The sequence below is a fragment of the Apostichopus japonicus genome, chromosome 21, assembly GCF_037975245.1.
Source record: "Apostichopus japonicus isolate 1M-3 chromosome 21, ASM3797524v1, whole genome shotgun sequence".
In the NCBI taxonomy this organism is placed as follows: Eukaryota; Metazoa; Echinodermata; class Holothuroidea; order Aspidochirotida; family Stichopodidae; genus Apostichopus; species Apostichopus japonicus.
In genome coordinates, this window is record NC_092581.1 from 16,484,892 (window position 1) to 16,501,065 (window position 16,174).

Here is a 16,174-nt window from a genome sequence, read left to right on the forward strand (position 1 = left end):
AAAACATTTCCAAATTTGTCTTTTCTTTTTGTATTGAATACAAAATTATTATTGTTTTACCTTTCGTTACAAGAGAGGAAATGATATTTAATAATCATTTACGAAATCTGTGTGTATTTGCATATTGCATTGTCATCTTACAACTGATAACAAATTCAATAAGTGCAGTTATACGAATATTTCAGGAAGACAGTTACAGTACTTCTGCTTCTAGCTATGAAGTTATTAAGATTTTCATAAAGTTAAGTATATAATAAAGTGTGTAATGTCAGAAAGAAATTATTGAATATTGCATTACTGATATCTCGTACCAATTCCCTTCAGATTGTACTGCTAGTAAACCTTAAATTTGCAATGCGGTCAAACACAGGGTTAACACCAACCTCTCATACCGAGAATTCCTCAATCGAGTAAAGTACAATTTCATCTCATTTCGAATTGCATGCGGTCAAATTGAAGAGACTCATAGTATTCAATTTCATGGATGATTTTGGAGGGTGTCCAACCACCAACCCCCTCCATCGCCCCTCCCTATCAATTCACACCCTATCCCATAAAATGAATATGTAACCTTTACCAGATTAGATTTGTCCACATCATAGTTAGGTAGGTGGACAAATAGCCTGGGCAATATCTGATACATCTGATGTATGATTTGGTTTCCCATTCACTGTACCTCTAGCTTAGAACCGGAGTGACACATTGCTATCATCTCTGGCGTTACACATTGTAGACTATAATACTGCTGAATAACTTTGACTTTTGTTTACACGAAAGCAAACTTGGAACCTACTTCATCCCGCAGCAGGTGGTAGGTCCGAGTGGATACATTACCGGGGTAAAAAAAAGAGCCCAGGCAATATTGGATAAAGAATATTGTATTTCTTATTTTCATAACATGAGACCCGGACATAATTGTCCTAAGTGATCAACCTGTCTTACAGTCTGGTTCCCCATCCCTCCCCCTTCACCGCCCAATATCCTAAAGGCACAACCTCGAGAGAATCCCCTAACATCTCAGTAAGCATTTACAATATGTAAAATATCAATATTTTGAGGTCGGTCGCATAAAATCCAGTCGTACATGGATCAGTTGAGATATTTGGTTAATGACGACTACTTGCTAACCTAACATAACTTTATTGGGCAATACTGCCAGCGAATTTTCTTGTGGTTTGTAAAACACCAAGGTTTTTTCCGTTTGCTATCCGGATTGCGGCAGTAATTATGTTCTCCGAGACCGTTCCGTTCGTTCTTGCGCGGTTTGCTACTATACTGTTCGTGTTTGTGAGGCCACTGAGCAGTCCATTTTTGACAGGTGATGAAATCGTCAGTATAGTTGATCTCGCCACGATATTCTTCCCCCTTTCCAGCTTCACTCTGGAAACATTCTGAACGAAACAGATGGAACATGTTATAACAATGAGGGTGGTGAAGGGGGTTGGGTGGGCTGGAAAAAATGTTCACAGGTATACGGGGGGCAATACTCATATAAGGATACATTGGTCTTTTGTTTTCATAATACGCCCCATCCCTTTTCATATAGCTGATAGGTTGTTAATAAAGCCTGTACTTCTGTCACGACATTTGGACTTGGCGAATTTAACACATCTTCGAAGTAAGTATGAAGTACCGCAGAAATATCCGCTTTCACATTTTGTAGAGAATTTGCGAATCCAAAATGCATCCCTATACGTAGTGTACTGGGGATGAGGTTTTGTACTAAATTGTCGCACCCCTTGAGCTACTAAAACAAACTGGGGTGGTTGATATGATTTAAAGGGGGGGGGGGAGGAGGAGACACAGGGTTATAATAAAGGGAAATGTCATCGCCGGGTTGTAGCTAATACAATAGAAAACAAATGTGTGAACGAAAAAGTGTCACGAACTCCTAAACCGTACTAAGAAACTACGTGGGTGTGGACATGAGATGTAGTGCCTCCGTGAATTATGACGTAAAGGGTCATATGTCAAAAACAGCATTTTGATCATTATTGCGCGTACGCAAATGATAAAAATGGCTGAAACCCATGTGGGATATCAGACTGCAAGTTAAATGCATTAATGTAGAATGCTCATGGTCACGATCATAGCAAATATGAAGCTTTTTCAAGTTTGTGTGTTGTTGCGAGGGTTTTAAAGTTTGACCTAAGATAACCTCTGACCCCTACATAACATAATATGGTATTTGTTTTCACTGAGATGGATACACAAATCAAGTATGAACATCATCAAAACTTTTGGATGTATCATGTCTACGAGGTTTTCACACTTGAATGTATACTACGGTGGATTTCTTTACCAAGTATGGAGCTCATTCAAGTTGTAATATTTGAGTTTATCTGGTTTTCAGACTTTGACCTCGGATGACTTTGGACCTCTACACAACATCACAGGGTCTCTGTATTCACTAAGATGGATCAACATGTCAAGTATGAACTTCACCAATCTTCAGTTTTGTAGTAATCATGTCTACAAGTTTTTCAGACTTTGACCTAAAACGATTTTTGACCACGACAAAAACCAACAGGGGTTTTGCATACTGTACACTAAGGTGCAGTATACTAAGTAAAATGTTCATCCCAGCTTGACATATTCACATGTTTCCAAGAATTTTATAGAATTTCTGTAATGCGGACTTCAAATAATACATTTGACCAATTTCAATAGGCTTCTCGCACTCTTCAAGGGAGATCTACATACCAAATATAACGCTCAACCAATTAGTTGTCCTTCTCGAGTTATCATGTTCAAAATGTTTTCCGACTTTGACCTCAAATGACCTTTGATCTCCACCAATTTTAGTAGGCTTCGTATACTCACTAAGACACTTCCATGTACGACATATCAAGTTCAGTTATCATGTATTTTTGGAGTTACCGTGTTTACAAGCTCGCTTCATATATACACACACGTCAACCTGACTGCCAAGTTTAATGTCTGCCTAGGTTACTGTCAGCCTAAGGCAAGTAACCGATAACAGTCAAAGGGATGGAATGTGTCCGGGAACTGGCAGATGGTTATACCAGGGAGTTGTTCCATTACAGCTCCCTGGCTATACAAAGGTTCAAAACGGGATGATTTCCCAGTAGAGAGATTGTTAATGCAGGTAGTTGTCCCATAACAACTCCCTGGTTAATGTAGGATAGCAGCTCCCTGTTAGGATAATGCACACAACACGTAAAAATACTGAAGGCAAGTTAATACCCAATAGTTGTGCGTCAACATATATAGTGTTCGGATCAAGGGCGCAAATATTCGTGTCAATATTTACGACATGTCAATGTTGTAAAAGTCGTTGGCCTATATAATCAGGTTTACACTGTCCCGAATAAATGCGGTTTCTCGGCAGCAGCAATAGACCTGACGATTTTGCATTTAACTGACATGAAGACAGAGTAACACCATGAAAGTACGTCGATTTTTATGGGTATCTGTACTAGAGGAGGTGCGGGGGGGGGGGGGGGGGGTTACTTGCACGGTATACGAGGCACCTTGAACACAATGACTAGGGCCTGTCACCCCGCAGGGGCCGACTGGTGATGAATTAAGACAATTGAGAGTACTGCAGAGGCCATCCCTTAAAGACGAACAGGAACTGACCTAAAATAATTTCTTTTTGAAGGGAGGGCCAGGTCTTCTAATGGAAGCCCTCTTTGTCTATTCGAATATGTCGTCCAATAATCCATATTGTATTCGGTGACAAATTTGGTTCAACGTTAGGTACATTTATTCCCACAAGGTAACGGAAATACCAACCTTCTGACGGTGGTTTCTTCTGATTACATTCGTACATAGCATTGACCTGGGCGATGTCTAGGTCACTGAGTCTGTCTTTCATTCCTAACTCGGTGGACGGTATATCGCGATATTCCTTACGCACTTTCATGGTAGGTGCTCCGTTCTTTGTAAATGCCAAAGCGTCGTAATGCATCACACTATCGAAATCGTACGGATAGCCCAAGGATGTGATGTTCTCGATGTCGATTTTTTGAAAGTTCTCTGCTGCTCCGGGGGCGATGTTTGCTTTCACTACTTTGATGTATTTATCACGATCTCTCCGGCTCTGCATAGAAACAATGACAGGTCGTGACGAAAATTGCACCGAGCATACGCACCTTATATACCATAACTATATAAAGAATATTCGATTGTTATATATCTATTTTAAAAGTGACATTGAAGGACAGATAAGTGACGTTTCTTAACGTGGGACAGGCCTGGTGAGATCAAGGGGCTACAGACTCGGGACCCTGCCTCAATAGGGGGTGTGTGTTGAGAGGGCCGGGGGGGGGGGGTGACATATAACGTACTTATAAGATGTACACGGAAATGCTTAACTTAATGTTAGCGATGAAATACATTATACAGATATGACGACAACATATGGAATGTTTACATACCGGTATACCGTACTTGCGTGGATCACGTGACATATTAAACTATAGTAGGCAGTATGCCAGGCTCTGGTCTGACGTAAAATTAGGCCTAGTTTCGGCTGCCGCTGGGACAATCCCCAATTATAAAACTCAGACCTACATTTTTCACTCAACGTATAGCTGCCATAGCATTCACTCCCTCGATAACCGCTGGTTTGTATCATTGATCCCATTCTGTTTTCTTTCACATACTGCATTCCATACTGCAGTGATATACGTACCTGTTCATGCCATAAGCCAACGGCGTGCCCGATCTCGTGTACAACTGTTCGCATTGTGTTACAAGTAAACCCGACGGACAGAATCTGCTCCCCGCCTTGCTTACCAATAAAGGACCAACACCTGTAATTATAGACAAAGAAAAGTTAATTCGTAGGACTAATGATGATGTATCAAAGCATGCGGGATGGGTCGGGTAAGAAGGTCACTCTAAGGGCGTGCATATAGCGTCTATGTACATCTCAACGGTAGATACGGGTTTGTTCCGCACATATTAACAATATAATCATGTACTTACCGGCAACGGGGGTGCGGTGTGGATAATGTTCAATGCTGTACCAAATGTAAAATCTATAAAATGATACACAAACGGGCGCAGTTTGGTGTCCCAGAACTGACTATATATATATTTATATATTGCCAGCCCACCTCACCCGCCACAAGTTCTCCCAGACATATAGCAATCGCGATGCAATCTGGGCACAATTGCAACATTTTGCCATTCGGCCACTGAATCAGGCTAAATAATATTGAATCATATCAAACTGGTCATTCCAGATGTGTCAACCTAGGATAATATACTTGAGAAGTTGAGATACTAATTAAGTTGCCGAGGATGAATATTCAAAGACAAAGGCCCTACCCTGGATAGAATGCAAACCGAAGGTAGTCTTTCTTCTTATCAGTCTTTGCCACAAACTGGACGCAGGTTCTCCTTTCCCAATGTCGCATCCCCATTCGAATGACTGTTTTGTAATCGTCCGCTGAAACCAAGAAACATAATATGCAAATATTGATAAAATCACATATAGGCCATTTGCTAAGCATGTAATAATGTATTTATGAATCCAGTGGTTAAACTTATCGATCGGGGAGTTGATAGGGAGGGGTGATTGAGAGGAGGAGAGGGGGGAGGGGAGGGGGGGACGGGAACGAGTAGATGAAAAGAAGTATCTTACGGTGTATTTCTATTATACATCACTAAACATACTATACTTTTAGCCTGTTATGATTTTGATGGTTTCATGGTTTACGTTCTAAGCTAGTTTAATCAGTGTTTTGACGTATCGTGGTTGAATTCAATCAGTTTTTTATCTTTCTCATTGTATCTTCATTTCGACCATTGTCTTTATCTGCCTTTATCGGGTTTCTACTTTAATTGAAATTTAAGACGATACAAGCAGCTTGTTAGCGAGGAACATATGGCAGTGGTTCCTTGTTGTGTAGGCACGGCTTCTCATATCTGATGCCCGGCTTTGGGCCTACTAATGATTGGTATTTATGCTTTAAAATATAAAAAAATATAAATTTATCTTCGTTATAGCGCTACTATCAACTATCACCTTAGAAGGAAATATCTCAAAACGTATTTCTTTCCGGTGTTGTGATTGATTCAAATGTGTGTGCTGTTATACAATCAAGTGCATTACACGTACATGATGCTGGACTCTTATGTTGAGTAACTTACGTATGTAGACCTATACATTGCGGGCTTTTCGAACACAAATTCAAGTCTACCTTATACACAAAATGATTGCTCCGAAAACGTCATGCTGGAACCTGAAGGGTAGTATATTCGTTCAACACTGTGGGTACATACAGGGGTAGGAATCGGGGGGGGGGGGGGGGGCAAGTGCCCCCTCACTTTTTTTTCCAAAATAGCATATGTGCCCTACTGGAAAATAAATTGTGCTCTTTTGATGAAGAACTGTCGTTTGGATATCTTAAGCCTTTGTTAATTTTAATATTTTATTTTAATTATTCACGTGCACCATAAAAGTAATGATAGCATACTAACACATCTTATATATATGATATGGCCGGTGTGTACCGGTTTATAGCATAACGAGTGGTGGTTGTGGAATGAGATAGCGCCCCTCTGATGTTGTGCACCCCTCCACTTTTTGGAAGCTTCCTACCCCCCCCCCCCCTGGTTACATACACTATACATGCAATCATACGCTAAGGCACAATGATGATTTTGAATTAACAACGATAGTAAGGACGCCCTCATTTACCGAACTTAAGTAATATAGGTCATCCCCATAAATGTCGCCTTTTTTTTTTTCTTTACTTTTCTTTCACTTTTTTTTTCCTTATAGAAACTTGAAGGTAGGCCTACTTCAGATCCAAATTTATGATATTAAACATTTTAGAGGTAAACAGAACTTATTAACACAGGCATGTGATATTCTGTATCCTGGAAATTGCTTTAATCATACATTTTGACCTGTTTCCCCAAATGAAGGGTTGTCATGTGTTGTTATTGCACCTTTATTGTGTTGTGTAAAGCTTCAGATCTATATGAACAAACATCGCCAACGATATATTCGGATGTGGAAGTCCGAAGATTTCCGTTATAGCCTATATGCGAATCAAAGCATCCAATGAAACACCAAACACTATATAGGTGAGTGTTATGAAAATAAGCGAGGCTGCCAGCTAGCGTTCAGGTACTATGGTAGGCCTATATAAGCTTGCTTCCCTATCCTACAAAGTACGTTACCCTGGTTACATTCGTATGCATGGAGAATTTATACAATCCGCATGATAGGTTTAAAGAAATTGTTGCTGTTCTTAAGGATGAGGTTCCCTCCCTCTGAAAATGCAGCGGACCGGCTGGACAGCCAGCCAGTTGGGACAATTTCCTAATGCTAATACCTCTATAAACTGTACTCCAATATCATGCTCTCAAAGCACTGGTATTGACAGTACAAACAGTTCCTAACCTTGATCTGATAGAAACATGATATTCATACAGCTCGTACTGACAATACAAGTGCTCTGAAGCGGGACATAACACTACAGTATAGAAAAAATGTCCCAACTGGGTGGGACAGCTGAGTACAAACGGTGAACAGTTAAAGGACTTTTATCACACTATTAAAGTTGATATGCCATAGACAGCCGTCCACAAATTAAAAGGCGCCAAAAGTTGGTCGTGAGGGTTTTTTCAATAGGTCGCCGGAACTTTCCAGACGTCGGAAAAATTTATTCCTCATGTTTCGGAGCTTATCGACGTCCATAATCCAAGGTAGATTTGGAATGGCGCATGTCGGGGGGGGGGGAGGGGGAGGGGGGTCGTGCCTCAGTCCTCTTTGAAGCTCATATAGTTCGTGGGCCTAAAAGTTGTCGGACCGCTGTTGCAGCAATGACTGCAGGCGGTATTTATATACTACTTGTAATTTTTTAGAAATGTCCATTTGAAACAGCCGAGGCTCATCAATGACAGCCACTTGACCATTTTGTCTACAAACATGAACACAAAGATTAATAGGCCAGTTTCCCAGATGCGGAACTGAACTCAATAGGCAACTATAATACTTTTTATGGCCTGACATATCATATTCGCTATGCTTTATAAATTAGTCACGGACAAATGGAGCAGAATGTCACCCACGGGTGGTTTTGTTTGTGTGAAATTAAAAGAACTTGTCTTGATTGACTTAATTATCAGAATTTTGAAAACAATGTCTTAAAATTAACATTTATAGGTCAGCCACTGATGATCTGACATCATCACCAATTTGGCTTGATAACGATTATTCCAAAATTTACTTTTATGTTGAATTTCGTGCAACAGGAACAGCCACAAATGCATAATAATATAGATGCGAAGCTCTTTTCTCTTGGGACTACAATATAAAAACTTCAAATTCATCCTCAAGTCACCCTTTAATGAATCTTAATGTTCTAGTTTAAGCACCCTATGAATAACAATATAGTTATGGTCTGTGGTTTCCATACTGAAAACTATATTGATGTATTATATGCAATTTGAATGCTTTCAGGATGCCGTCCTACTTTTATAGGCGTCACGTGACTAAATATTTTCCATATGTTTCCTATGTGGTTTAAACTACAATGTACAACAGGCCAATGGATTGCCCATGTATATAGAACTAGCGTGCAGCATGACCTATACACATGCATCGTAATGGAGTGATAACATCATTCATTATGCCACCCTTGGTTGCATCATGTAATGAGTTGCAAGAAAAGTAAACTAACTAATATGAAACGAAACGAAAAGAAACGAAGCGAGCCGTCTCGACAAAATAAAGTCAGCTGAAATTAAGATTCTAAAATTACGAGATATGAAAATGAGTTGTGCAAATAGCCCCACAAGATGACGACGACGACGATTATGATGATGATGATGATGTTACTATGCCAGTTGGTAACAGTTGCCATAAATTCCAACAGTTAAATCATAAAAGGAGCGTATACTGTATTCATTTATATTCCCGGTTTGCAGGTCTGAAAGTTCACTGAAAACTGTAATTATAGGTACTTGTTAAAAGGTCACAAGTATCATAACCACAGGTTTACTAAACGCATTTGCGCCAGGGGGGGGGGGGGGGCATTAAATCTTACTTTAAAGTGATTTTCGCATTGCGTTCTTTATTTGCCAGGGCCCTTGCCCTTTTAGCCTGACTCCAAATACTAATACGGGCCGATGGACAGAAAAGAATACGCGACAGACTCTAAAAAACCATTCATCTGGCAACCATGATTACCTATATAGACGTACATCGATCTTAATTGTGCAATGGGGTTAATTTGTTGGAAACCCATAGAAGTGTTCATACTTAATGACTTCGGTCAATCATTTATGTTGATCTCTATATTACTCTAATGACCCACAGTTGAATGATATTTTCCTTGTAATTATGAAGCGTTGCTGCAAGATAGCCGCTACACCACTTAATGAGTTTACGCTGCAGAAATATCATATGTACCTTGACAAAGTCAGAAAAACAAAATCAGCCATAACCAACTTATTGACCACTACAGAAAGATAAAAAATAAAATAAACGCAACGAATGGAACCGTTTTATTACTATAGACCAGTTCTAAGTGTATATATTGCATACAGTTTCATACTATATAGTCTATACATAATCATTTTACTTACGTAAATTGTCGTCAATCGTGAAGGGTATGATTCCATTTTTCCAGCGAAATTCCTTCGGTTTAACAAGAGCTCGTTTTGTACGTCTACTGCTGCTACTACTTGAGTAGGTTCTTGAATGGTGGTGGCGTACGTAAGATCCTCCATGGGTACGACTAAAGCCGTAGCCACGGTTCAGTTGTGTGCCTGTCTTGTGTGAGGTAGATGATGATGATGTGATGACTACCCGATGGTTACCCCCGGATACGACTGACGTCACAACATAAGGGCGTTGACGTCCGCCACCATCCTCTTCTTGATGCTGGTCTTCGTTGTCTGTGTTACTTGTCACCTCCGGCCTTCCGTCTTGATGTTCCTCTCTCCTCGCAGCCCGAGACTCTTCAATCATCCTCCTCGTGGAGGTACCCAAGACGATATCACCTTCAAAGAAGGGGCTGGTGTAAGAAAGGCCATCTAACGAAACCAAAAGAAAAAAAAAGTTTTGAAGCGTCATTCAACATCATCAATGAGGTTATCATAATAATATTGCTTAGGATTTGGCATTTCTCATCGACAAATCACTTTTATTTCCCTCACATCACAATTTAATTGATTCCATGTACCCCTCACACCACCCCTCCCCCTCCGTCCCACCTCCCTCGTATATAGATATAATCTCTAAGCGAAGATGTACCATTTTCAACTGAAATAGGCCTACTGAAGGCTAAATGTTCATCATCAATATATGGCGTACAAATAGTTACGTTAATTCTTTTCATTCAATGGATTACTAGGTGTATGACGAAAAAGGTAATGTTTAGTTTCAATGAGATTGGGACATGTGATTTATTGGTGGTTACTTATATCATTCTGCTTCCATGCAAGTTTGATCGGTGTTATGATAAAAAACAAGATTGTCAAAAGTATACCACAAACATCATCATCGTCATCATCAACATCAACATCATAATCATCATCATCATCATCATCATCATCATCATCATCATCATCATCATCATCATCATCATCATCATCATCATCATCATCATCATCATCATCATCATCATCATCATCATCATCATCATCATCATCATCATCATCATCATCATCATCATCATCTGGTAGACATTTCGTAAGAAAAACATAAAATACTGCATGATTGGAAACTAGCATTCGATGTGAGCTCCTCAAACGACATACTAGGAGTACTTGGGTACACTTCTCAGAGGACATAAACTATGAAAACTTGCGTGAACCCTTCAGACGACATTACCTGCAGGGTGCACTCCTTCAACCCCCCGGCGTTAACCACTGAGCTAACACTCCTAGAGCTAACAGTCCTCAAGTGACAGGAAGAAAAACAGATACAACAGATGACTCAAAGGACAAACTATACAGGTTTATAATTATTAGGTGACATCCCTATGTTCCGACGTCCCTATGTTCCGACGTGTCTACATGTTCAGACAAAAAGAAAAAATTGGGAGCAATTTTTTTTATCCAAAAATTTGGTTGTACCAAGAAAACTAGTTTTGTGACCCCATTTTTTTTGTAAATTTTTTTGGACCCAAAGTTTTTCGAACCCAAATTTATTTGGGTGGCTGAAATTTTTTTGACCCAAATTTTTTCAGACCCAATTATTTTTAGTGGGACTTAATTTTTTTGGACCCAACTTTTTTTCACAAAAAAAAGGGCCAAATTTTGTTATGACCCAAGTAGTGCTTGTGACCGAAAATTGCTTGTGACCCGAAATGTAATTGTTTGTACTCAAATGTTGGTCCAAAAAAATAGTCCAAAAAAATTTTGGTCCGAAAAAATTTGGTCAGAAAACACGGTGGTCCCCCAAAAAAGTTAGGTCCGAAAAAATGTTGATCAAAAAAAATTACGAGTCCAAAAATGATTTCGTATTGTCGGAGCATAGAGACGTCGAAACATAGAGACGTCGGAACATATAGGGATGTAACCAGTTATGTAGATAAAACCATAGGCAGCTGACGGAAGTTAGATGGCGCCATTACAAACCTACCGTCTGAGGTACATAATGAGGAAAGTGGCTCCGGACATCTGCTCTCATTCACTAGTTCTGAAAATGAAAACATTAAAGAAAAAGTTTGTAAATGCTCTACAAATATCGCTACTATTGCATCTTATTGGAAGAATTGCCAAAGAGTTAGCGTGGTCTATGTGTGCCGTATCAAACTGACTTGTTTGTTAGTTTAGAAAATGTATGATGAGTTTGGAAAAATACCTTGTCCAATATGATCAAAAATTTCCATTTTCAATGCTTATGATTTCATATTGTTCTTATGATTTAATCGAAGTCCCTGAAGAGCAATATTGTCACCTTTTGTTAATAACGGTTAATGTCAGCCTTTCGTTTGGTTGAATTATACCGGCTGCACAAGACCAAATGCCCCAGCTATAAATGTCATGTTTTATCGCCTGTGAGTAAATATATAACATTGTCATAAAAACCATAAATATAAAACTAATAAGACGTGTGTTTAATAACCAGACTTGCCAAATAGTTGAACGAAGAAGATGCTTAAAAGAAATAAGATTTGATTTATGGCCGCGGACACTCTCAAATCAATTCTGATAAGTTGAAAGCAGGAACCAAGAACAGACTGATTGGGCATCGATTTGGGGCCAACTTTGATTGGTTCTGGTATCAACGTCGGTCAAAAATCAATATCTTGTGAGGTAAAGCCACCGTTTGTGAACACTAGGCTGGTCACCCGGCCCATCCACACTATCATCACGAGTGAGTGTAAAGTTTGTTGAATGTTACAAAATATGTCAATTATGTATAAACTTGAGTACTTGACCACAAGCTTTACAAACATCCTAATATACCAAATGATTATTGTTTGCTGACGTTTTCAAAATCACCGTTAAAGGAAGCAATTGAAGTTCCCAACGTCAATCTCTGTGACAGGTCAGTTACAACGCGTAGTCTAATAATTGGATCTCTATTTGACGTTCTTAGGATGAATATTTCATACATGGTATATACATGTTCCTTCTTAAAATAAAAATATTATACCTGCCCCCCCCCCCCCCCCGGAAAGCTTTGCACCAAACCTGTAAAACAAGAATGGTAGCCTTAGCGAACTTGAGACACAACGCAAGCCCAGCTTTTACTCTTAGTCATACGCGACACTCACTTGTGTAAAATCCGTCTGTCAATCACTAACACTTTGACAACAAGAATTATGGGTTTACTTTTAATGTGAAGTCATAAACGGAAAATATTGTAACCTTGATGCTAGAATTGGCAAAGTTCCAATACATGGAAGCTTGCATGTGACCATGACATGATTACAAAGATTGGTGGCATGACGAACTTATTATCAGAAGTATATTAGTCTGTAGTAGATTATAAGCAAGGATGATATAATTCAACATATTAAAGTCATTAACTTTAACATGGACTAACATTTAATTGACACATACATTTAATACATAGATCATATACCTATATGCTCATTGACAGGCAGTGGGGGGGGGGGGACGGGAAATGAGCAACGCTCATATGTAGGCCAAGGGTGCCTTTTGAAGGGGAAAACTGTACGAAAGGAGAGAAACTGCCCACTGTAGCATTGTATGCCAATTTTGATATAAACCAAATTCCGAAAAACTTCGAATGTCTGGTGAGGTGAGGTAAGGGGGGGGGGGGATGGACGTTCTCACACACTCTTACTCGGATACTGCCATAGCACATATTGCAGGACCAGTCCAAATAGCCTACATTGACCCCTTAACTGTACGATATGAAAATGATATGATATGATATGGTATTCACAACCTCGGCAGCTTTCAAGATATAGCCTACAACTACATCATGAATATGACCCATACATCGGCCATGATCTAATTGGTCTATGAACCCTTCTCCCCCCCCCTCCCCCGCACTCCCCATTCTTCATCAGGTCGCATGGTCGGTATAACATGCTATATAGTCGAGAAGATCGTGAAACTAAGATTTGTGAGGTATCGATCATAGACAGACACACATATTAAAACAGACACATATATACACACCACCGCTAACCAGGGGTGTATCTATGTTTGATTTCACTGTGTTTCGCAGTCCCAACGATACATGTTTACGAATAATGTTACTTAGTACGCAAAATTCGATTTGTATTATCAGTTAACGAAGGTAAAGAGTGAATGTCTTTAATTGGACGACTGATAAATATGCTTCCTCTCCCCCTATCGTATTATACTTACAGAATTGATCAGTGGCGTAGGAAGGTACTTTTGAGTGGGGGGGGGGGGCTGAAGACTGATGGCCGGCCTGGGGGAGGGGTTTAAGGGGAGGGGGGAGAATTTTTTGCATTTCCAGGTGGCCTCAGATGCAATTTGGTGCAATATAGCACACTTCAACACCCACTCCATTTTGTAAACTAAATTTTGTATTTTCACCTGGCCTTATAGATGCAATTTGGTGCTCCAAATCAGATTTTTTCCTCATTTGGAAATGAAAAAGGAGTTTTCTGGCTTGCGAAGCGGGGGGGGGGGGGGGGCGGAATGATACTTGGGCCCCTCCACATTTTTCACTGGGGGGGGGGCTGGCGCCCCCCGGTTCCTACGCCCTTGGAATTGATCTTGACAAATAATTCTATTTGGGTGACTACTTACCTTGATTGACAGACCAAGGAGTTTCTCCTAAGACGACTACTGTCACCCCTGTCATTAATCCTCCATCATTCCCACCTGTCTCCTCCTGGTTACAGTTTTCGCCAATGGATGCATTTATTCGGACAACATGGTGCGTATTCTCATCAAGTTCAAGCGCCTCAGGAATGGGCGCAGACGACACTATAGTAACCGTCGTGGTGAACAATTTGATCAAGGAAAGAAGCGCAATTATCTTAAGATCCATGGTAGGTATAACATACGGTTTCTCTCTGTTGTTTATAGTGGCATGAGTACGTGTTCTACTTCCTTAATGCTGGTTTCCACGGCTATGCTGAATACTAAACAAAAACCAGTTTTTAGTAAAAAAAAGTGGCTTCGAGTCTGTCTTCCTTGTTGATTATCTTTGTTGATCTTCGCAAATTCCTTTCAAGGGTTATTGACAACAATTAAAACTATAAGGCAATCATCCACTATCAATTATCTGTTGTATGGTAAATACAATCTCTCGTTGTGTCGTTGTTCTAGTTTCTGATCTCAGAGATACTAGTCGGTGTGTAATCTTTGCAGCAAAACACGTCAATTTGTAGAACTGAACGGGCAGGTATCACAATCAACGGAAAAGAATAAGTTGTGAAATTCTCTCCCTCTCTCTGTCTGACGCAGTTCTTGCTTTCCGATAATCCAACTTGGATAAAAAAGAAGAGAAAACAACCGCTACAAAAGGATATAAAAGATCATTAGAGCATTAATGAGCAAAAATGATAAAAGATGGAAAGTTGTATCTTCTTTCGTTCCTGTAAAATTTACTATTCTTCTTCTTCTTTATTGCGTCAAAACGTTTATAAATATCAACAACAGGAATTGTTCCCAAAACGAATAACGCATCCGAATAAGAATGCATATGGTACGTATTAACTGATAAATGAAAGCCTACCGTGCGAGATAGGTTAATAGGTCTCAATAAGTGAACTGTGTGCTACAGCTGACTGTAAAGTGTACCAATGCTGAATATATTTCAATGAGAATCATTTACGTAACACCCTCCACCCACTTAAATGCCGGAGCTGTTCCAGTAAATGAGGGCGGAAATCGCCAAATATGAAAGTACCATCATCACGCTTGGACGTCAAATTTTCAGTGGTTTTTTGTTTGTCTGGATAATAAAAATTTAGGTTTCCATAATAAAATGGCTGTTATCTTTAGATGCACCATGGGTTTGCTGTGCTAATGAGACAAGGCCACCCCGCACTCTGGCGTACATCGAGTAATATGCATTAAGGACAACATGCTGAACAGACAAAACCATACAGCAAATCAGTACAAATATTATTTTTTGCATATATATGTATCAGTATTATCAAAGGAGAAGAACAACTAGTATATGGTAACATAAGTGAACCGACAACAGCGAATCAATAGTAAACGAATAATGCAAGAGAATTAAGGTCTATACCAGTAAATCCTATACTAGAACCAAACTTGGACTTGTGGATATATGAAAACCTTGAATCATAGGAATATATGAAACCTGATATTAAAATGAAACTTGAGCATTACCGGCATAAAATAGTTATCGGAATTGAAAAGTGAATCAAGGTCAAAGTAGGCAATATGAAACACGGAAATATTCGTCCTGAATATAATTAACACTGACACCGTATCAAACGTGTGGGACCATAGCGTCATTTCAATCGAGAAGTCTAATTAATCGAAATGTTTACTTAATAAAAACAAAAGGGAACGAACAATGATGACATCTCAGGTTCTAACATATTTGCTGGGTAATAGACTTAAAAAGGAAAATCGTCTTTTAGTTAGGGGCACCGATATCACGTGCCCCCTCCCCCTACCAAGTTCAGTTTGAAAAACATTAAATGCTTACCTTTTCATTACTAAGAAGTGCCCCGTTTGGGATACTAGCCAGTAGCCTATTTAGGCTACCGTTTACCGTTTTGTGCTTAGAATTGCCCTTTTG

The 16,174-nt window shown here is 39.6% G+C and overlaps 1 protein-coding gene across 1 annotated transcript; it reads right to left on the minus strand.

Moving 5' to 3' along the window:
* Window positions 1–14: 14 nt before the first annotated feature.
* Window positions 15–15,220, minus strand: LOC139962715 (uncharacterized). Its single transcript, XM_071962950.1, has 7 exons — window positions 14,200–15,220; window positions 11,579–11,635; window positions 9,577–10,026; window positions 5,302–5,422; window positions 4,661–4,781; window positions 3,760–4,066; window positions 15–1,391 (listed from the first exon to the last, which is right to left on the minus strand). Exons 1-7 carry the CDS (start codon window positions 14,441–14,443, stop codon window positions 1,129–1,131), a joined length of 1,563 nt encoding a protein of 520 aa, XP_071819051.1. The 5' UTR covers window positions 14,444–15,220; the 3' UTR covers window positions 15–1,128.
* Between the last annotated feature and the right edge of the window lie 954 nt (window positions 15,221–16,174).